Source organism: Cydia amplana, chromosome 19 (genome assembly GCF_948474715.1).
Source record: "Cydia amplana chromosome 19, ilCydAmpl1.1, whole genome shotgun sequence".
NCBI classification, from domain to species: domain Eukaryota; kingdom Metazoa; phylum Arthropoda; class Insecta; order Lepidoptera; family Tortricidae; genus Cydia; species Cydia amplana.
In genome coordinates, this window is record NC_086087.1 from 8,985,519 (window position 1) to 9,008,927 (window position 23,409).

Sequence of the window (23,409 nt, forward strand, 5' to 3'; positions counted from 1 at the left end):
CTTCCGATGAGATTTTGAGAGATGAGATTTAAGACAAGAATTAATAGAAACCTACGTAATAAAAAAGACTTCATAATAGTTTTATATTTTTAAAGAACATTAGATAACCAACTGCTAAACCCTGTTGATACGCTTTGAAAAGTCTGCTACCAAAGTTCTATGCTTTGTTCCAGAAGAACCCCCTGTGGTTGCCAACTCGACCAAGAAGGTTGCAGCTTGCTAAGCGCTCAGAGCCCCGACACGAATGCGGTTACCCTCAAGATCTGGCTGTATACCTATTTGCAAGCTCATTTTTAATATATTGACGTGAAATATTTTTCGAAATAGAATTATGTATGTGTACCTTTGTAAACAGTAGTCTTCGAGCAATTGTGTGTAGATGTTATAATAGTATTGTGATATTTACATCGTATCTCTAGCCTAGCTCGTTGCGGAGACTATATCGAGACGAATGCATTTGTTAATAGTTCCAAGCAATATTAATACGTGTATGGTAGGTAATTTTTATCTTTAATGAAAATATACCCCACCGTATGTCAGTAATTACATAAAACGGATAAGAATACTATAGTTTTAAATGCATATGATTACATCAACTAGCCCTAAAAGACCTTTAGATTTTGTACTGTGTAGAATATTTGTAGTTTAACAATTTTAAGACTGGTTTAGACTAGTGAATACCTGTAAAAGCTCGACATGGCAACGTTACGTACGATTTAAAAAGTTATCCTTAGAATACTCAACGCTACATTCACACTGTTCACTGTCAGTCTGTTAAGATCGGTTTTCCTAGGATAGCGGTGCCGTCATATAGCGGCCGTCTCCATACTAAATAATACGGCTAAATATGGATGTCGTAGTATTTGTATGGAGACGGCCGCTATATGACGGCACCGCTATCGGAGGAAACCAAAGCTTTAATGATATTCCAACGTTTTGATTAGATCTGCAGGAGATGGCAGGAGTAGAGTTCTTGGAACTTTGTGCTTAAAAACCTTCGGCGCACATCGTCTGTAACCAGTCTTAAAATTTGTGTCAAGCACTGCCCAGTGTGTGCGAATAGTTTTGTGTGTTTTATTTATGAATGTAAAATCGGAAGCTATTGGGAATGTTAATTATAAGCGTTGATTGGGGTTGGGGAATGTGGCGACAGTCAATAGATATGGTCGTTTCTGGACAGAAAAGGCGGTGGTTTGACATAGTGAACAATCTTAAGAACAACAAAAAATTCCAGTGGAATTTGTTTTGCATAGACGTACTATTTATTTTCACCTACCCAATAGCCACAAACTAAAGACATATGAAATAAATCGATAGATTTATTGATATTATTTAATCACAAATGCATGTGCATGTAAGCTATATGCACAAAGGTCTCCCACACGCTCGGAGAACTCCTTGTTGTCAACCCTTTTGACAAATTAGACTAAAAAATTAAACTTCAACTACATAGAATAGAATAGAGAAAATTTGGGATCAGAATAGAATGCATTTAAAAAAAATTCAAGCCTATATTTAGTGAAGATTGATGTTGTTTCACAGATGTTTCTAAAAACAGCAATATAAAAATTTGGTATTTTTGACAAAATGGGTGTCGAAATTGGTGATCAAAATTGATGGTTATTGTACCAAAGAAATAGTTGTGAGTTTGTATTACAATAATGTAACTAAGTAAGTGTATTGTGGTGTCTGACATTTATAATGTGTTTTGTGTAGGAGTAGGGTTTGCAATCCGGATCCGAAATGTATGAAATTATCCGGATCTGGATCCGTATCCGCGGATATTCCCATACATTTCGGATCCGTCGTGCAAACCCTATGCAGGAGTAAAGGATATAGCGCAAATTTAATGTATTAAGTAGCTATCTTCTTATTTATTGAATTATTTTTTATTGTTTTTATTATATTAAGTATTGATAATTTGTCATTTTAGTCGGGGTTTATTTTATCTATTATTATTTGCATGGCAATAAGTAATATTTCTTATTCTGATATTAATGTAACTTCAATGTCAAAATGGCGTACAATGAAAATATTTTTTTAAATAACTACTGATGTTTTATTTATTTTATCAACTCCCTTCTACCTACTTCTTAATCATGATGGAATCGTCTGGATTTTTGAAGATCCGTATCCGTAATTCCGTATTGATGTAGGTACTTATGGTCATTTGTCGTTTTGGCGACCTTATAATGAATGAATATTTATTTATTTCGTGTAACACATGGACACATTTTTATTAGTAGAGCTTACAAACTAGGGGGTTAGTAGGTACAAAAATGTAAAACAACACAACACCGATGGGGGAATGCAATCCCCCACAGTGCGACAAGGGACAGTCAACCCTGTCCGCTATCATTCGAAGGATGCTGTTGGGACTGCCACGCACACGGCGCACCAGGGATGCTGCGCGCGCACGCATGGTAGTATAGAAACAACCCACGCGCGCCGTCGCGAACATCCCTGATGCGCTACAAAAACGAGGCAGCCCCATCAGCACCCGGAACGCATTATTGTACTGGACCCTAAGGGCCCTATATGCCCGTTGCGTATACTGCGCCCACAGATTGCAGGTGTAGAGGGAACTGCAAAACGCCAACGCAATAATATTTGTGAATATGCAAATAGAAACAAATTAAATAAGTAGTTCATTTTTAATTGTTACTTTCTTATTCGAGCATCTACAGACATATAAATGTGTTCTTATATTAAACATTATTCATAATTTCATAACTCACATGGTCCACATGGAATATCTTTAGGATAAAAATCTTAATCACTTTAACCAGCAACGTGGTTCGGATTATACAGCTCGCCACGAATGTTGGTCTTCATCAACTGAAAAGAATATAAAAACAATATAGACTGAATTTCGAAATGACCTTATTATGCCTAATTTATAATATAACTTTCAGTTTTTTGCCTGAGAGTAGGGTTTGCACGACGGATCCGAAAAGTATGGGAATATCCGCGGATCCGGATCCAGATCCGGATAATTTCATACATTTCGGATCCGGATTGCAAACCCTACCTGAGAGTTTTTCAATTTTTTTGGGTTTTTAAACTTAACCTTTTCGACGCCGTGTCAAACACAAAAACTGTCACGATGACGCCACATCACCGAAGTGTCAAAACTGAAATTGAACTTTATGCATATGCACGTAGGTCTATGCTGCTCTGTGGTCTGTGACCGATTAATCGGTTTTTGGCGTTGAACCTACGGTGCTACGGTGCGGATATATCGGTCATTGGACAGACGGACAGACAATAACAAACGATAAACCGAGCCCACCTCTACTTTCTGTTGATAGCTGAGTTCAGTCTTGGACAGTACGTAGCACAGCTTGGCCCACGCCGCCTCCGCTGTCATGTCGAACGCCGGCACCACTCCGCATTCTACCAGCAACTGCAAGATACAGAATACTTGGTTATGCCAGGCGTGTCAGTCATGCCAGGTAGCTAAAAGTACATCCGTTCCACACCAATTTTAGTGGCTAGCCATAAGCCGCGCGTGGCGCTGTCGCCACCTAGCGGCCATATCTGTGCTGATCGTAACAGACGCGTTTTGTTATAGAGTGAGTCTTCTGTACCTAGTACTATTATTTATTCTGTGGTTATGCATACTTTTACGGACAGCGAACATAAATAAACACAGCATTTAATAAGGAGTCATTTAATGGCTTAGAGGTGTTAAGTCATCGAATGAATCGTCCCAAATATGAGAGTCCAGCTATTAGATGACTCTTTAAATAGTTTTTGTAGTAACTGTGGTGTGTGGTACTTGTGGTAGCCAGAATTTTCGCCTAATGTACCAAATGTACGGAGCAGTACAGCGCTATCTACATTCGCGTCAAATTCAAAGCGACTTGTTCTTAGACTTAATACGAAGCCTTAGCAAAGATTTTACTTTAGAATAACCTTAAGAAGATAAGCAATTTATTTTAAATTCTTTTTTCCGAATGTTGCAGTTAGGAACTCACCAATCCGGTCTCATAAATGGCCTTCCCCTGCACAGTTCCATTGATGCACTGCGTTACATTGACGACTAACACATTATTCTTGATCGCTCGCTCGATCTCGTGGTAGATCTCCTTGCGCTTGATCGGGATGTTGCCGTTGCCGTACGTTTCTAGCACTACGCCTGGAAAATGATCCAAGATAGATTACCTACTCAGATTTTGATCTTCATTTATTTTTACTAATCCCGGTGAACGAATAACAAGTAGGTACTTTGGCATATCTCAAATGCATAATTATCGCGCGCCGCGCTTAGTCGGGTCAAGTGGAGTCCAGGCGGTGTAGCCAACATGCCAATCGCTTACGCTCCGTAGCGATCGAAACGCAACTGTCACTGTCGCACTAATATGGAAGTGTGATAGAGAGACACAAAGCGTTTCGTTGTCGAAGCGATAGCGATTGTCACCTTGGCTAGGCCGGCAGACGAGACAATTTTTCGCCAATCTGATGAAATTGTCCGAATGCCGCAAACGCCAATTTGATTCCCCGATCAAATCAGCAGGTGCGGACACAAAAATGCCAATTTTCGAAGTTACGAGTAGTATCTATGGAATGCAAATTGGTAATTAAATTTGTGTACGTGTGGACGCTAGATGAGATTGGCGCCAATTATTATCCTGATCAAATCGGTCGATTTGCCCAGCTCGTCTGGACTGTACTTCATGGTCGGGCCACCGAGTTGGTGATGGTACCTATACCAACTAGTAGTTAATGTGCAAATCATTATGATTTCAATCGTATATTTATAAAACGTTAAATATTAATTAATATCGTGCGACTACGCTTTTGGTCGAAGTACCGAATTGTCACGTGCTGATTTAAAAAGGAAAAAATATTAAAACAAATATCAGAGTCAGTAGGTACCTTAACGAATCACTAAGTTGATTCTAGTTGATTTCCATAGCATATGACTTAAGAATGTGAAATCCATAACAATAGACTTGTTGGAGTGTGACAAAGAGAGAGAAACGAATTTCGTAAATCAGAGGTCGCGAAAGACACCTATTTTCTATTCTCCCAGAAAAAATAAATACGTAAGTACCTTCCATTCCTTGGAACACAGATCTGATGACCTCAGCCGTGATGGTCGGGTTGACTTTGAGCGTGTAGACCTTCCGGCAGAGCCGGTCGTGTATCCGGCACTCGTCCGGCACGGATCCGGGCGGGTGGATCAGCATCTTTGGGTCCACGTCCAAAGTCGTCCGGGCCTCCAGGATCGGGGGGTAGTTCGGGGTGTCGAACGCATAGATGCGGGTATTTGACACTTTCTTTACTCTGTGGATTGTTACAGCTCAAATTATTGCCACCAACTGAATCAGTATTTCAAAACGTTTGAAACGAATATTTAGATGCAGTCGAACTTATATCAGGTGAACTTTTTTCTCCGATGTCGAAATTCACATAGGTAATAAGTAGTTCAACTGTTTTAGGTAAGTATATAGGTACTTAAGTCGCCAGTCCCACGTCGGTATATTAGCTGTATAGAAAAGTAAATACTTTTGTTATGGCATCGACTGTACTATCGTTCACCCTGGCAACTGAAAATTTGTTAATTGGCTACTTTCCTACTAGTCATATCACCTTTTTTTTAGAACTGTCAAAACGATTTTCTAATCTAATACCTTTAAACATCCTTTAAACGAGCAATTCTTGTATGGAATTTATATGAAAACGTGTGTAGTGACGTCACGGTCAACTCACCTACTTTTTTATATTTCAATCCAATTTATTAAATAGAAATAGTATTTAAAAATAACTGCTATCTATGTTTTTCTAATAATTATCTTATCTGGTGCTTTATTTCGCGCATGGTGTGAAATAATTTATTTTAAGTAGAGGAAAGTACCCAATTGTCCACTTGCAACAAGACCTAACCAAACCATACTCGTATGGCTAAAAGTATCTGCTTAGTTGCGTCTTTTATAGGTAGTTTATAAATTATAAAAATAAACTACAGTTAGCTACACCAAACTGCTGCTATCATAAGAGGTCAATAAACTCACAGGCCAAAATCCGGTTGTCTGAGTATCTAATTGCATAACACGCCTTTCGACTGACCAAAAAAAGGTCTGCAACATGGAGGTCAATTCAATTATCATTCGTCAGCAAATCTCGCTGGTCTGGGTTAAGAATTTTAAGATATCTTAGGTTGATGCGGGTGAAATGCGCTGCGACTAATAATTCGATATAATTAGATAATTTATACAATAACATTTTTCATTCTATTTCATAATACCTAGTTATTTATGGTTTTCATAGGTAACTACAGGCCTAGGGTAGAGCGAGTGGAGCGGCCGCTCTAGGCGCCGGATGGCAAGGGGGGCGCCAAAATGGCAAATGAGAAAAAAAAGTTTTAAAAGACGCGCCCAAAATACGCTTGAAAACTTCAACGAAGGGCGCCAAAACCCGATTTCGCTCTTCCTGATCAAGGGCTCGGGCCGGCACTGGGTACCTACCTTGTTCCCCTGAACAATTTGGCTCCAAAGAACACAGTGACCTCTGGAATGAGCTGGGTAGCGGCGATCAGAACCGCGCATAAAAAGTTGTTGTTACTGTCGCTACGTGGTTGGAAGATGGGCACCTGCGACAGACAAAACCATACCTTATATTAATAATTCTAAAGTATAATTTGCAAAACACGTGTCAAGTTTAAATCATAATGTGCTTAGACTTGATCGACTCCTCAAATAAGTTTTATATGCAAGAAGCCAGTTTTGGTCAGTACTGTGTGAATCGGGGAAGTAAATAAGAGTGTGTTTGGTTATTTTCGTGCGAGTGGATTGTATTTAAAGGTTCGTGTTTAGTTAAGTTAAACCTAAATAGTTTTGTAAACTGGAATACTTAATTCGTTTAGAAGAATCTTGTCATAGGTATGATTTTAATTTATTTCATTAATAAATTACAATATTTTAGCCTACCTATTTAAGAATAGAATTCGGAACTATTTCCATAATCAATTATTCTAATTACCTATAAGTAGGATAGACTAGTTAGGTATTTACTTGTTATTTATCGGTGTTAATATCGGTGGTAAAGCAACCAATTATTGTGACCAACGAGACATCGACTTTTAGCTTTTGCATACACAAACTAGTGGCCTTATGCTGTAGATCTCGCGAACCCCCAGAGCTACGCCATTGTTTTTTTTATTTTCTCGTGAAAAAACTCGCGTGTTACCTGTGCGCCAGTCAGCACAACGGTCTTGCCGACCGTCTCCAGCATGAAGGACAGCACGGAGGCGCCGTACGCCGTCGTGTCCGTGCCGTGCAAGACCACGAAGCCGTCGTAGTCGTGGTAGTATTTCTAGGAAAGATAAACACAGTGTGTATAAGAGTGAGGTTTCGAGAAAGCTTCGGTAGTTCAATCAGATCGAGATTTATTTTGTAGAAAATATACGATTGTTAAAGTTTGTATCTTTACTTATGGGTAGGTATCGGTCCCTGCGGGGTCCTTAACGCTGTAAGTTTTGCGCGCTCTTATGTAGGTACATACTTCGTGCGCTCTAAACGCCCTTCACTGTAAGGGCATTTGGAGCGCACGAAGCGCGCTCGTACAAACGGGCGTCTGCGGCGCCCTTTACACTGTAGGCTTTGCGCGCTCTGACATACAGGGTGCCTGCGTCGCCCTTTACACCGTCGCCCGACATTCAGCTCCAAGTAACTACACATTAAAAAAGTACTTACCTTGATATCTCTGGCCTGCTTGATCCAGTCGTCGAGAGTAAAGTCTGAAGAGTCCTTCAGTTCTTCGTACTCGTGGATTTTGTATAAGATCTTCAATTCTGTGTCCTTTCCATCTGCAAAGAAAATATTTTATTTCGGACATTTATCTACGACAAAAATTAGTTAATATTATATGTAGCTTCACTAGCTTAAAATTTTGTTTAATTCATTATGTTTATCTGTCATCTACAATTGAGCCTACTTCAAATAGGTATATATACTTATTTTGGTTGACGTTATTGATTAGATTATTTATTATTATTAAGGTGCTATGTATGACAGAGGCAGCGGTAAAGAACAAGTTTTCTCAAAACACTTAGGCACTCTACTTCATAGACGACCATACTTAGAAGAGTAGAAGACATAACCGGGCAGTGCAAGGGGTTTTTGATAAGACAATTAGGTCTCCCCATTTATTTATTTATTTCCATGATTAAAAGACAAACCTGGCAGAGCAAGATACTCCTTCTTGTCGGAGCTAGCGAGATGCGTCCTATAGTACTCTTCGTCGTGTAACTGTGGCAGGCGCCTGATCACCTTCTCTATGTTCTTTTGTGGCACCAGTACTGAAATAAATCATTCTCTTGAAACTCAAACAGTAAGACTAACAATGAGCGAAACTTGCCTACACGTCCTCTAGTGCTAGGTTAATTGACTAATAGATCCACCTAATCAATTTAGCAAACGTACTCAATGTACCTAAGCTAAGGGATAGGTAAATAGATTTGACCGATTAAAAACATAATTAATAATTAAGTTTTATAGGTACGCCCCTAGTATTAGTAAAAATATGTTATAACCATAACGTACCGCGAATTATAATTATTTTAATATAAAATATATCATAGGCGAAAAATGGGCGATATAGGTACTGTTAACAGGTCGCTTATTGTTATACCTACGAGTCAACTGAATAAGATAAGATAAAGCGGTTCTATTAGGGATTTTACGAGTCATATAAATAAATACCTATAAAATGTAGGTACTTAAAGAGAAAATCTATCCCTTTATCCTAGATTTATAGGCACATTAGAATATTAGATCTGCCAAGCCAAAAATGAATAATATATATTTGTGTCAAATAAAAATAGCCCGGAGATTGTTGTTGCATACAAAGTTTAAATTAAAAATAAATACGACTAACTAAGCAGTCTTAACTGTCTTAAGTATACCATTGTTTACCTCCTTTTTCATTTTTCAGCATCCCAAAAGTACCACCAGTGTAAATCACAAGCACTCTCTTAATTTGCGCCATATTTATTAGCGTACCTAGTGAATTATTACAATAATAATTATTTCACGCACGTATTTGGATGAAACACTTCTCAGTGATAAATTGTAGCAGAATTATATAAATGCTAATGCTAAATAAGAGACGTGTGAACTTCCACGCTTAAGTGGAATTTAGTGCCGTCTTAACGCTCAGATAACATCACCGTCATGATGTAAATATTCCGTGATAGTACGAATACCGATCGCGTAAAAGTAACCAACTTTATAACTTTGCCCACCGCGTCACAGTTCAGTAAAAGCAAAATAACTTAAAAGTAGTTACAGATAAGTACACTAAGAAAGTGTATCTGTGGGCAAAATTATGTTTTTTATAATAGATTTTATATAATCATACTCAGCTTACTTATAATATAGGTATTCATTCTACATTTTTTTGCGGCAACATTTGTAATTAAGGTTTATTGCTGCTGTGTTATACCTGTAGGTGAGTAAGTACATTTATAAAACACTACTCTCACGCCCCCCCACCTTCGGCTTAACCCCCTCCTCCCTTGAAAAGTGTCCCAGGGCGGGAGAGTAGTGTTTTATAATGTACTCACCTACAGGTATAACACAGCAGCAATAAACCTTAATTACAAATTGCCATGTTGCCCATACATTGAAATCTAGAATGAATCCATTAATTATTAAGTAACTTAAGTGCATTTGATTTCTATGAAAGTCTGTTACATTTAGGACGGTGAAAATTATTTATTTGAGCGTTATTACCGTTCTGAAATTCACTCAACTACTTCTGCCACTGAATGAACTACGACTGATGAAATATCAATGAGCCATTGTTTTGTTTATATTAACCTCAATCAACTCAATGAGGATACAATGCAGTGTGCTTTGTTTTCATTTGGCACAACTGAATTAGGTTCAATGTTGAAGAAATAGCCGTATTGCAAAGCAGCAAGTTATATTTTCTGCAAGGAACTTGAAAGACGTTAGTCGCACTAAGAGCATTTTAGGCTTGAAACGTCTTGCATTCAGGGATTCCCCGGTTAAAGAAAAAGGAAGAACCGTTATAGACCTAACTCTATGTTTAGGTAAGTACCGATTTATTGTTGTCCCAAAGTGCATGTTTCTTACTGAGTCCTGATATTTATACGGTCTAGGTAAGTAGTATTAAATCAATAAGGGGGGGGGGGACTTGATCCCCGCTCCGGGTCATTCCTGGTGCAAAGGTTATCTATTGCGATTCAACGCGGAAACGCAGCGAGCGTGTTGGGGACTTTTGCGCCTGGAATGACTCGGTTGGGATATTTGATTAGTTACCTAGTATTAGTTTTATGTTAAGTGTCTTGTGTTAAATGTAGTAGTTTTTAAGGTTTTTATTTATTATTGTATTTTTTGACATGTGTGGAATATGACTGTATTTAGAATTATGAACTGAATAAAGTACCTAATGAGAAATTTATCAATAATCACAAAAAAAAAACAATAAGGATACATTATTATGGTGTTATATTAATGTAATGTAATACTGGTTGCATCGTTTGTAACTTTGTATATCTATCTGTACAATGTTAGTGTGCAGTATAACTGACATACCTAGTTATGAGTAAGTACTAATAACCAATTTAATAAACCGGTTTCAGGGACTATATAGACTGGGTTGACGTGGCACGTACTTATTCAATATAAGAGCCCTTTCACATTATCAGTATACGGGATAAAAAGTATCCAGACCAGCTATCATGCTCGTATTTTTATCACCTGTCATGCTATGCGTCACTTTCGCACTTACATATTTGTTAGAACGTGACAGCCATGGTGACAAATGATAAAGAGCCGGCCATCATAGCCCTACAGGGCTATAACCGCGAAAATCGAAGTTCGCAACTTGCCATCTTTCTCTATGCTGTCACTCTAATTACGCATTCATTTGAGTAAAAGAGAAAGATCCCACAACTTGCAAATTCCGGTTTTTGCGGTAGGCCCTAGCTCTGTGATATTATGTCCGTTTGAGCCGTTTTTAATTTTACGTAAAGAAAGAACATACAAACTTTCGTATTTATCGGTACCTATATAATATTAGTAGGACAAATGAAGGTTTTAATTTTTTTTTTATTAAATCTGTTGATTTCAAATAATAATAATAGAATTACAATTTTTTAAACCTAGTTACAATCTTTATTATTTAAGATTTTATTAACTAGGTAGAGCGGGGACTTATTCCCTAGTTTCAATCTTAAGTTCTAATAATATTTATTATAATTATGTATTTATATATTGTTTTTCGTACGAAAATTTCTGTAGGTACAGTTTCTATTTCAATAATATATTTATATATATGTTTATGTATTATATCTATGTGCTTACTTATTTATTAATGATTCTTGTACTATGGAATTCAGTTCTTTTTTATTATATATTTAATCTTATTAGGTTTATTACATATATATCTAGTATTTTAATTATTTTGACTATTTTTAGACTATTTGAGTATTTTAAGTATTTTAAATAGGTGACTAGGTATTTTAATTATTTTATATACATTTCAATTTGGGTGTCGAGCTTCGATCAACACGGGCTTCCGACAGGTCGGAAGGGATAGGCCCAAGCGATATCTTGACATTCAAATCATTCTGCCATTTTTCGCGGGGGGAACGTGCACACAGTCGCACTTCTCACACACTTGCATACAAAATCCAATCTGTAATGACGACACAAATACATAGAAAATGACACCCTACACAGACAAAACTTGCACACCTCGATCTGTTTTTGTGTACGGACGAGTCACAAGTGTCACAACACGCACACTAACACATTTTCGTCAAGAGATGAGAAGTCGGATTTGTTGCTCGACCGATCCGCAATTTGTACTGGGCGAGAAAAATCGATAAATCCAGCAATTACATGAGACTAAAATATAATAATTGTGTTTAAATATAATTAAACGTATGACATGTAAAAAAAATATTACGTGTGAAATCTAACACCTTCTTTTTGTAAATTTGATGTCCCCGACCACTTTTTACAACAAAAAACCGAGCAAGTAGGCATTTTTTCTGCTGCTGTGTTCACTCGCGCGTCTGGACTCGGTCTAGTTAAAAATCTGAGCGCAACTAGTTTTATTACCCGCGCTAGATCAGTTGATCTTGTACCTAGGCAGAGGGGAAATAGTGCGAATGCCGCATCCCTTCCGTGTTGATCGAAGCAAGATAGTGTCGAGTTCTACTCAACACTATCTCTCATTTGGACTATTTAGCGTAGGTACGTACAAAACAAGAAAATTGCGATTATGTCGGTGAAATATTGCGTTTATGTATATATATAGATGGTCAAGCAGATCTTGTCAGTAGAAAAAGGCGGCAAATTTGGAGAATGTAGGCGCAAAGAGATATCGTCCCATAGAACATTTGAATTTCGCGCCTTTTTCTACTGACAAGATTTTCTTGACAATTTATAGTTGCCATACAATCTTTTTTAGGGTTCCGTACCTCAAAAGGAAAAAACGGAACCCTAATAGGATCACTCGTGCGTCTGTCTGTCTGTCCGTCCGTCTGTCACAGCCTATTTTCTCCGAAACTACTGGACCAATTAAGTTGAAATTTGGCACACATATGTAAGTTTATGACCCAAAGATGGACGTGTAACGTAAATAAATGAATTTTAAATATGGAGGCCTTTTTTGGGGGGTAAATGAGAAAATTAAAAAATAAAGTTGTTCAAACTATATCGTGATACATATCAAATGAAAGAGCTTATTGTAAGAATAATAAATATATATTTTTTATAATTTTAGGATTAATAGTTTCGCAGTTATTCAAGAAAATAGGCAAAAAATGACCACCCCCCCTTATCTCCGAAACTAGAAACTAAAAATTTTGAAAAAAAAATACACAAAATAGTTCTTTACCTATAGATGACAGGAAAACCTATCAGAAATGTGCAGTCAAGCGTGAGTCGGACTTAATGTACGGAACCCTTGAAACGCGAGTCCGACTCGCACTATTTGCTATCTATTTTTAGAGGAGCGGTATGTAAATTTCATGGAGGAATATGAGGCTTTGGGTCACATGAGTGAAACTTTGCCTTGCTGTTCATTACCGTCGTATTATTTGCCCCACCACGCCGTGTTAAGAGAGTCTAGCACGACTACTAAGCTGCGTGTGGTATTCGACGCTTCAGCTGCCACTACATCAGGATAATCTTTTAACGACATCCAGTTAATAGGACCCATGGTTCAGGACGACTTATTTTCCATTTTACTACGGTTTCGTCAACATAAATATGTAGTGTCAGCTGACATCGAGAAAATGTATCGGCAAATTCTTGTGGACGACGAACAACGTGAACTTCAGTTGATCTTATGGAGGGCAGACCCTTCAAAGCCGCTTAAAATTTATTCCCTTAATACCGTGACTTACGGGACGTCATCAGCTCCGTTTCTGAGTACACGGTGCCTCTTACAGCTATCACAAGAGTCCAGTGACAAGCAAACGAAGGAAGCGATCGCCAGGGATTTTTATGTAGACGACTTCCTATCTGGCTCTCATTCTATAGATGATACTGTGGCACTATGTCGTAATGTAATAGATACGCTGGAAAATGCTCAATTCCACTTGCGTAAGTGGCAGTCTAATAATAAAGAGATTCTTAAAGCCGTTGGTGAGGATTCTTGTCTGACAGAATGTGTGGATCTCAGCGAGAACGAGCTGTCTAAAACATTAGGCCTTAATTGGAGATGCGCTCAAGACAGTCTTATATTTCGCATAGACATCTCGTTACCAAAGGTAGTCACTAAAAGACACATTCTTTCAGTCATAGCCCAAATTTTTGACCCTTTAGGATTAGTAACGCCTTGTATCGTGCAGGCGAAAATAATCATGCAGAAACTTTGGGTAAACCAGTGTTCTTGGGATGATCCGCTTACAGGAGACATACTTACATCCTGGGAAGACTTTGTAAAAACTCTGCCTTATCTTAATAATATCCATATAACTCGCTGAGTCTTGTGCAATTTTCTCGTACGGTTGTTTTTTCCACGTCTTCACTGATGCGTCGGAGAAAGCATACGGAGCTTGCCTGTACGTCCGCTCCGTGGCCGGGGATGGCTTAGTGAGTGTTCACCTACTGGCATCTAAAAGTAAAGTCGCGCCTATTAAAGTCACAACTATTCCGCGTCTCGAGCTTTGCGGGGCCTTATTAGGCGCAAGATTGTGTACAAAGGTTCTTGAGTCACTTACCCGGAAACCAGACCATTGCGTATTTTGGTGTGACTCGATGATAGTCATGGGTTGGCTATCGTCTTCTCCTTGTTCATTACGTCCTTTTGTCAAAAACCGGATATCAGAGATCCAGGAAAGCTCCAGAGCCGCTTCTTGGCGCTACGTGCCTTTAAAGGAGAATCCTGCAGATCTGGTGTCTCGAGGTTTAGGTGCCGACCTCATAATGAACTCTTCCTTGTGGTGGTCGGGACCATCCTTCTTGAAACAGGACATGGCCTATTGGCCGACTGCACCAAAGTCTGGTAACCAGTCTCCACTGCCAGAGATGTTACCGGCCAAAGCATTTGTCGCATGTCCCGCCCCTAATAACTCTGATAACCCAATAGAACATCTAATTAAAAACAAATCATCTTATTCAAAATTGCAACGGGTAATAGCGTATATTCTTAGATTCATACACAATTGTAAAAAAGAAAATACTAAGACAACCGGTGGTCTTAACTTAGTTGAGCTAGAATCGGCTTCAGTTCTACTTCTTCGCAGGTCCCAACAAGACTCATTTCCTGACGAGTATGAGCTTCTTAAAACAGGAAAACCATTGCCAAAGAAAAGCCGGCTTAGTTCGCTATCGCCATTTTTTGATTCTTTCTAATGCAAAAAAAACGAACTATAGTTTTGTAATAAATGCCCAATAACATGGCCCAAAATACACCGTTGGTGGTTCTCATGATTTTGTAGCATCGTTTTAATCGCTGAGAACATCTCAATTCCAATTGCATTGGATTTGGAAATACTTTTCAATTAATTAATTTTAGACCTAAGCTGATGCAAATTCAATAGACCGTATCAATTCAAATAAGCAATTTCAGCAGGTGCAGCATAAATGCGATACCCATATCCAATTCGGTGAAATGATTAGGTAATTAGAGTTAATAACAGTAATATGAACCTTAATTGATCATCATAAATTGTGTTCAACTCAACTACGCTGCGCCGATATTGATACCTACTATTAATTTTAATTAGCATGCAAATAAATACTTTGTTGTTTAATAGTACTTATATACGATAATTTATATGCATATACGAGTATCTTAGGAGAGGCGAACCAAGCTAACTCTGCATGGCATTTTCAATGATAAAGTGTGGTAATTGTAGTGTGTATATCAGGGATGTTGCGGATGCAGATTTTTTGACATCCGCGGATGCGGATGCGGATGCGGATTTTTAAAGGCTCACATCCGCGGATGCGGATGCGGATGCGGATGTCAAGATTAGGTACTTAGAAAACGTCAAATATTACATTTTTAGTATTTTTTTAGGGTTCCGTACCCAAAGGGTAAAAACGGGACCCTATTACTAAGACTCCGCTGCCCGTCCATCCGTCCGTCCGTCCGTCCGTCCGTCCGTCCGTCCGTCCGTCCGTCCGTCCGTCCGTCCGTCCGTCTGTCACCAGGCTGTATCTCACGAACCGTGATAGCTAGACAGTTGAAATTTTCACAGATGATGTATGTCTGTTGCCGCTATAACAACAAATACTAAAAACAGAATAAAATAAAGATTTAAGTGGGGCTTCCATACAACAAACGTGATTTTTGACCAAAGTTAAGCAACGTCGGGTGGGGTCAATACTTGGATGGGTGACCGTTTTTTTGCTTGTTTTTTTTTCTTTTTTTTTTCTCTATTTTTTGTTGATGGTGCGGAACCCTCCGTGCGCGAGTCCGACTCGCACCTGGCCGGTTTTTATTAAAAAAACCAAACGTTTAGTATTTGAGCAAGAATATAGGTGTGTTATATTTAATAAACAGTAACTTCGCCGACTTTTCTGGATCTAGACGATTTCGTTATAGGTAATGACGAAATTACCTAGCACTTACGCCGCCGCTAAGACGTTCCTGTACCGACTTGTTCAACATCCGCATCCGCATAAGCTCCGCATCGATTTTATGCGGATGCGGATGCGGATGTTGAAAATAATGCAGATGTTCCGCGGTTGCGGATGCGGATGCGGATGTTCGCAACATCCCTGGTGTATATTACACCATACCCACACACATACATGCGCATAGGTACTATAGTATTTAAGGCCTTGTAAGTGTTATTTAATTCATTATACGTTTATACTCGAACCTAGTTGTTTGTCTCAACGCCCATCCCTACATGGCGACCCTGCCAGTGCGGCCTCGTGCTGCACTGGCGGTGCGCTGCGCCAGCCAGAAATAATGGCCGTTGTCCTTGATGAAAAATATTGGACCATTTGAATGAAAAGGGGAAGTTAATAAAAAAAATGTAATACAATAAAAGGACTAATACAAGAAAAAGTGTAAGTGTAAGGTTGAAAGACTAATAGAACTTTGGTTTGGTGTTTTACGACAAATAAACATTATGTGTAATGTGGACGTAACTAAATAGTATAAGTGTTAAAATACATATATGAATATTTAAAATTGGACAAGTGGCGAAAAATCAGAAGTGGAAATGGACTAAAATAAAACAAATTATATTTTTTTTAAATAAAAGCCTGTGAAGCTGGAAGTTGCAGCAGGGAGCTTGTTCGCGTCCCGGGACCCAGACGTGACCTTGCTGGAGATGGAGTCGAGGAGAATGGCGTGTGATTTTGTCACGGTCCCGCCACAACGGAAATGGAATTGAGAGATTTGGGGAAAGCCAGGAGCAGTATGACTATTTTAGGTTATAAGCAGGTGACTCGGTTGATGTTGATGACATTTTTTTTTTTCGGGGAAACGTCGTGTTATATTCAACAGTTATTTTAAATTTCTTTTTCGTTGGTTGTAATATTAGCAATTGCTATCTTGGATTTTTAAACAGTGTTTTTATATAGTTTCTCAATAATAATTTCCCTAGTTTTTGGTGATGTGTGTTATTTTTTTTTTATTAAATATGTATGCTTGATGACGAAATAACAATATGGTTAAAGGAATGGCACATATTCATAACGTTTCCTAGCTCCAAGTAAATTGAATGTATAGGTAATTTAATCTCATTTTAATATTTCGTGTTTTTATTTCATCTGTTTAACTTAACAATAGAACTTTTCTACACTTAGATACAATATTTGTCATAGCCTACAAATGAGGCGCGCCATTCGCGGCGCGTGTTCACATATAAGGAATTGGTATGTAGCTTCTGTTATTACATCTCAAATTTCATAGTCGTCGTGCACTGTTTTGAATCAAATATTATTTTTTTGTTGTTGTAATATTAAAGTTAAAGAGTACTTAACACTTAGCACACTTATATTTTAAAATTTAAGAATGCGGCACAATATGTGCCTACTATTAACCATATACATATTATACTAAACTAACATTGTATACAATTTAGGATAATTTTAGTTGGGTTTTAAGACATTTATTATTATGAATCATAATGTGTATCGGACTTGACATTTTAATACGGATGTGACATATTAATACAGAGTTACGAAGTGGCTTCATTATAATAATGAGTAAAATATATGGGGATGGTACTGTATCGAGATAATATAGGTAGTTTTGTTGGTAAAAGAATGTTTTGGTTTGTTTCAATGATGGATTATATGGGTAGATGTTTCGTTAAATGTTTTGTTATTGTATGTGTACTTAGAATGGTGTAGTGTACAGGTAAAATAAATACGTAAATGGTTTGGTTTTAGAGTTATAAATGGTATGATGGAATTTGTTAGATTTTTGGATGGCGATTAATGAAAATGAAAATGAAATAGTTTATTTCAGGCAACTAGTGGCCCATACATAAATACCTTAAAACTAGCATACATATTATAAAAATATAACTAAACACTAAAAAACACATTATGATTGCGATGCATTACGCAACCCCGCAGTGTCAGGGAACCGGCCGCGGAACCGCCGAAACTTGACACCCTTCGGCCAAAACTCCTCCTTGGTGAAGGTCGCTAGATGTTCAGTCGGAACGATCACCACAAACGAATTAAAATTCGCATTGTGTCGAGATTCCAACTTCGCGACCCTCAGGATGAATCCGGTTTTTACTTTCACATACTTTACGATATCATCGACCTTCGTAAGGTAGTGTAGACGGGACACATACAGCAGCGTCGACGGTGTTGCAGGACGCAGCAAATGATTGGGTCCGGTCGGTGCGGTACCGCACTGGTTCTGACGAGCTGGTTTCCTTCTCTTCTCCACCTTTTTAAAACCATCTTCGTCGCATCGCGACTCCCTTAGAGCCGGCTGTTGGTCCTTGTGAACATGTTCACGAAGGCTCTGCACCCCTTTCTTCGGCCGCTGCTTAGGCTTGGACACAGCAGGCGGCTTAGCGGCAGTATCAGCGTAAGAACGTTCCGGGGTTAACGTACTCTCGCGTGACGTGCGCGTCTCCGGTGACGTAGACGGGCGGGCGGCGGGGCGCGGGTTGGCGGTCGCCTTGTCAGCAATCGCCGACGCATCCAAATTCGCGGGTTTTAAACCGCCGATGGACACATTCCGCGCCACGTGACACACGGCTATGTTAGAGGTATCTGACCTACATTCCGAACTTGCGCTACGTAATAATGCCAATTCGGAACGTAGCTCACTGATGGTATTATTAGATACCTCTAACTTAGCCTGCACTTCTGCCAGACTCGTCTTCAGGAATGTAATGTCCTTCAGCAGCCTGGTGACGTCGACGTGATCGAAGGTAACCGGTGGTAACCGGTCTAGCTGCTTCGCAACGAAGGCAGGCACGTCGTCTGGATCGGTCTCCTTGAACAGTTTGATTATGTCCTGGAGACTCTTCACACCCCCATCCCTCCGACGGGATGGCATCTGGTCAGTTTTGCCGAGCGTCTGGAAGAGCAGCGCCTTGCCACTGCAAATGTCGTCTTCATTGAAACTCGATTTGCAGATCTGCCTGATGCTGACTTCGTCCATGGTGTCTATGGCATTCTGTACAAACGCCAGTAACTCATTCGCTATGAGTTGTTGTGAACCCATCGCGAAAAAATACGGGGCAGCGACCTAAGTCACGCCGATCGCGAATAAATATATTATTCGATATTATGCAGTGAAGCGCGTCCGATTCCAAGCGCGCATCGCAACACAAGACATTAGGATATAATTATGACTATCCATTCCATATGATATGGATTGACTATGGATGATAGAAGTAGACATTAGGATTACTTATGGCTCTTTGTGGAAAAGTTTAAATATAGTAGAGTTGTTATATATTGAAATGAGCTCAAGTAAAAAGTATGTTACAATGTTAACTAATTAATGTCTTTCGCGCGGGACATGATGAATTACCTAGGTTATGTAGGAACTATTTAGTTTTTACTTATAAACGGACTTACCGATCGGGAAATGATTTAAAGGATTATGACTGTTACTAACTAGTGGATATGCTGGTAGAACTAGAATGATTAACGGTATCCAGAAGAGGTACGAGTATTGTTGGGAAAACTGGATTATGTAAAACGATGTAAAGATTGTCAGGAGCAGAAGTTTAGCAGTAGTGATTATGGTTAATAATAACATAATTATGGTTATAATTTATGACTACTTATCACAGCTACAGCATCTTTTGAGGAGGAATTTTTAGATTAGTTGGACTTGGATAAAACACGATATAAAGTATGTTATAACTTTGAAATGTGAAATGTTACTTGTGAAATGCAATGGTTGTGTTAAAAATAATTTAATTCTAAAAGACAATTGTAAATCAAGCATTGTTAATTTTAAGATAGGAGATTTAGTATTAATTAAGGACGAATGTACCTACACGAAAATAAAAAATAAAAATTGTATAGAGTCATTTTCAGAGGGAGGGAACCCCTTACCTTTTCAGGGGAGGTGTGATAGGCAGATGCGCGTATCTACACGTAGGTCTCGTAGTATACATATGTACACGTAAACCACGTAGTGGATACATAGCGAATTAATAAACAGATAAAACACCTCTCCATCCGATAAGGGATTTCCTCTTCAAGACACGTAGTTTAATAATATATATATAGCACCGGGAGTACCGGGAGGGGAGTAGACACTAAACTCGGGTTCCTGTATTATAGTTTATATCATGTCACTTTACAAGTCACCACCAATCTCCCTCCAGTAATTCTAATGATCAACTATATATATTATTAAACTACGTGTCTTGAAGAGGAAATCCCTTATCGGATGGAGAGGTGTTTTATCTGTTTATTAATTCGCTATGTATCCACTACGTGGTTTACGTGTACATATGTATACTACGAGACCTACGTGTAGATACGCGCATCTGCCTATCACACCTCCCCTGAAAAGGTAAGGGGTTCCCTCCCTCTGAAAATGACTCTATACAATTTTTATTTTTTATGATGATCCATTCTATTATTATGTCTAGCATTTGTTGTTGGGAAAACTGATATATATGTAAGCTTTTCAAAGGACGATTAGCCTGATCAACTAAGAGTTGTTGAAATTCTTATATATGTTAAAGTTTTCAATGAATGAGTATTTTGTCTGCGATTTTGAATGGTTTTTTTTTTTGTTGTAAAGATTGGGAAATTATGAATGATAATAATTGAAAAAAAAATGCCAATCGCATCTTCGGTGGCCCGAGAGGCGGCCTTGAGCGATTAGGTTAGCATGGGTACACCAAGACACAAGGCAGGTAGGGAATCCTTGGAGGTCTGACCATGATTCGATCGAGCATCAATCGTGGAGACTCCTTGGACACATGGAAGGATATAATGTAAGGATGTGTTAAAAGAACTGCCTGAATGAATAAATATAAAGTATGTTTGCGCGCTTAAAAAAAAAATACCTTGTGTCTTGAGCAATAAATAAATAAATTTTATTACAAGGTCGGCCGACCACGAAATATGCGTTGTGTACCCATGTCACAAGTATGTAGTGCCCGCTTAAGAGGCACTATTGAAATGAGTCTTCTATAATTATAATGATTAACTGACGTCAGAAAAAAAAATTAATATGCATAAAGTAGGTAAGTAACAATTTTTATCACGGATAAAGACATTTTTTTTGTGAAAAAAAAAAAACTAGGCACCTAAAAAGAAACGATTTTTTTTTATTGATTAATGTTAACATATATTATTTGTAGTTTTCTTTACATGTGTATCTTAAAACATATTTTTTTTACTTTCACTTTGATAATTATATAGCTACTTGCATTGTTTCTTATATAAATAAAATTATTTTAATGTTACATTTTAAGTGTATTTTTATCAGGTTAGTTACTTATGTAATAAATACTAACTAAAATGTTTCGTATGCAAAAATATTTTATTAAATTTTTTTTTAACATAATGTTTAAGGTTAATGTAAATTGTATTTTTTGTGTAAACAAACATTAAACTTAGCACATTGTTGCTACATTTAAGTCCAACTTCTTCTGCTATACTCGTAATAGCGTAATAAATGTGTTTTCATATATGTAACCTCTTATTTTGTAATGCAGTTTATATTTCTTAGCTTATCTGAGTGGCCCACTGTATACAAAAAAAAAATAGATTAACTTTTAGATTTTAATTATTTTTTTTTCTTCAAGGGGGGAGGTGTAGTGTGTATATTACACCATACCCACACACATACATGCGCATAGGTACTATAGTATTTAAGGCCTTGTAAGTGTTATTTAATTCATTATACGTTTATACTCGAACCTAGTTGTTTGTCTCAACGCCCATCCCTACATAATGTCATAAGGCCCTTTGTTTATTTTTCATTCATATATATCTCGGCGGCAGATCGTAAAATCGGGCATATCGAGATATTCCTAGGCATATCATGAAACGCCGCCATTTCATGATCTGAGGGCCTACCGCGAACCACGTTCGACGTGTTACCTCCCTGTCACACTTACGTACGAATTTACAAGTGCGACAGAGAGGCAACACGTCGAACGTGGTTCGCGGTAGGCGCTCTGACTAAGATTAACCCAGGCGTATCACGATCTGCCTTATAAAAGAGGCGGCAGATCGGTCAGACCAATGTATTCGTTGATATTCCTAGCTTCATACCGGGCGCATCGTCAAATAATTGATGAGATATTCCTAGGCATATCATGAAACGCCGCCATTTCATGATCTGACTAAAATTAACTCAGGCATATCACGATCTGTCTTATAAAAGATTCGGCAGATCGACGGGAGCAATGTATTCGTCGAATTTCTAGCTTCATTCATACGGATCACATCGTAAAATAATTGCATTTTTTGCCACTGGTGGCGCTGCATTCTATATGGCGCTGCGTCCGAGTCCAGTGTTGCCAGATCGTACCTTTTAATACAAGTTTACGTTCCTTTTGAGCCTTGAGGTTTGCTCGATATGGCTGGTGGTCGCTAGGCAGATCATGAAATGCCGGCTTTTCATGATCTGCCTAGGAATATCACCCATTGAGGTTTGCACGATATGGCTGATGGTCGCGCTAGGCAGATCATGAAATGCCGGCGTTTCATGATCTGCCTAGGAATATCACCCCTTGAGGTTTGCACGATATGGCTGGTGGTCGCTAGGCAGATCATGAAATGCCGGCGTTTCATGATCTGCCTAGGAATATCACCCCTTGAGGTTTGCACGATATGGCTGGTCGTCGCTAGGCAGATCATGAAATGCCGGCGTTTCATGATCTGCCTAGGAATATCACCCCTTGAGTTTGCACGATATGGCTGATGGTCGCGCTAGGCAGATCATGAAATGCCGGCGTTTCATGATATGCCTAGGAATATCACCCATTGAGGTTTGCACGATATGGCTGGTGGTCGCGCTAGGCAGATCATGAAATGCCGACGTTTCATGATCTGCCTAGGAATATCACCCCTTGAGGTTTGCACGATATGGCTGGTCGTCGCTAGGCAGATCATGAAATGCCGGCGTTTCATGATCTGCCTAGGCATATCACCCCTTGAGGTTTGCACGATATGGCTGGTCGTCGCTAGACAGATCATGAAATGCCGGCGTTCCATGATCTGCCTAGGAATATCACCCCTTGAGGTTTGCACGATATGGCTGGTCGTCGCTAGGCAGATCATGAAATGCCGGCGTTTCATGATCTGCCTAGGAATATCACCCATTGAGGTTTGCACGATATGGCTGGTGGTCGCTAGGCAGATCATGAAATGCCGGCGTTTCATGATCTGCCTAGGAATATCACCCCTTGAGTTTGCACGATATGGCTGATGGTCGCGCTAGGCCGATCATGAAATGCCGACATTTCATATGCCTAGGAATGTCACACCCTACTATTTG

At 38.8% G+C, this 23,409-nt stretch overlaps 3 protein-coding genes across 6 annotated transcripts in view; 1 reads left to right on the forward strand and 2 right to left on the reverse strand.

The window, feature by feature from the left end:
* Positions 1-749, forward strand: part of LOC134656893 (flotillin-2) — a 384,591-nt gene extending 383,842 nt beyond the window's left edge. For 3 of the 4 annotated variants that reach the window (XM_063512437.1, XM_063512439.1, XM_063512440.1), the window contains one exon: positions 174-749. In XM_063512437.1, the coding sequence (XP_063368507.1) occupies positions 174-223 (50 nt within the window). In that variant the 3' untranslated portion in view covers positions 224-749. The remainder of the gene's footprint in view (positions 1-173) is intronic. The other variant, XM_063512438.1, reaches the window with a different exon arrangement.
* Positions 750-2,781: 2,032 nt separating this feature from the next.
* LOC134657151 (L-asparaginase-like) lies at positions 2,782-14,467 on the reverse strand. Its single transcript, XM_063512703.1, has 9 exons — positions 14,362-14,467; positions 8,186-8,305; positions 7,701-7,813; positions 7,195-7,320; positions 6,474-6,598; positions 5,060-5,292; positions 3,981-4,141; positions 3,293-3,406; positions 2,782-2,838 (listed from the first exon to the last, which is right to left on the reverse strand). The coding sequence occupies exons 1-9, from the start codon at positions 14,465-14,467 to the stop codon at positions 2,782-2,784; spliced, it is 1,155 nt and encodes a 384-aa protein (XP_063368773.1).
* Positions 14,468-17,994: 3,527 nt separating this feature from the next.
* On the reverse strand, positions 17,995-19,242 carry LOC134656789 (uncharacterized). The gene has a single exon (XM_063512312.1). It carries the CDS (start codon positions 19,150-19,152, stop codon positions 18,007-18,009), a length of 1,146 nt encoding a protein of 381 aa, XP_063368382.1. The 5' UTR covers positions 19,153-19,242; the 3' UTR covers positions 17,995-18,006.
* Positions 19,243-23,409: the final 4,167 nt, after the last annotated feature.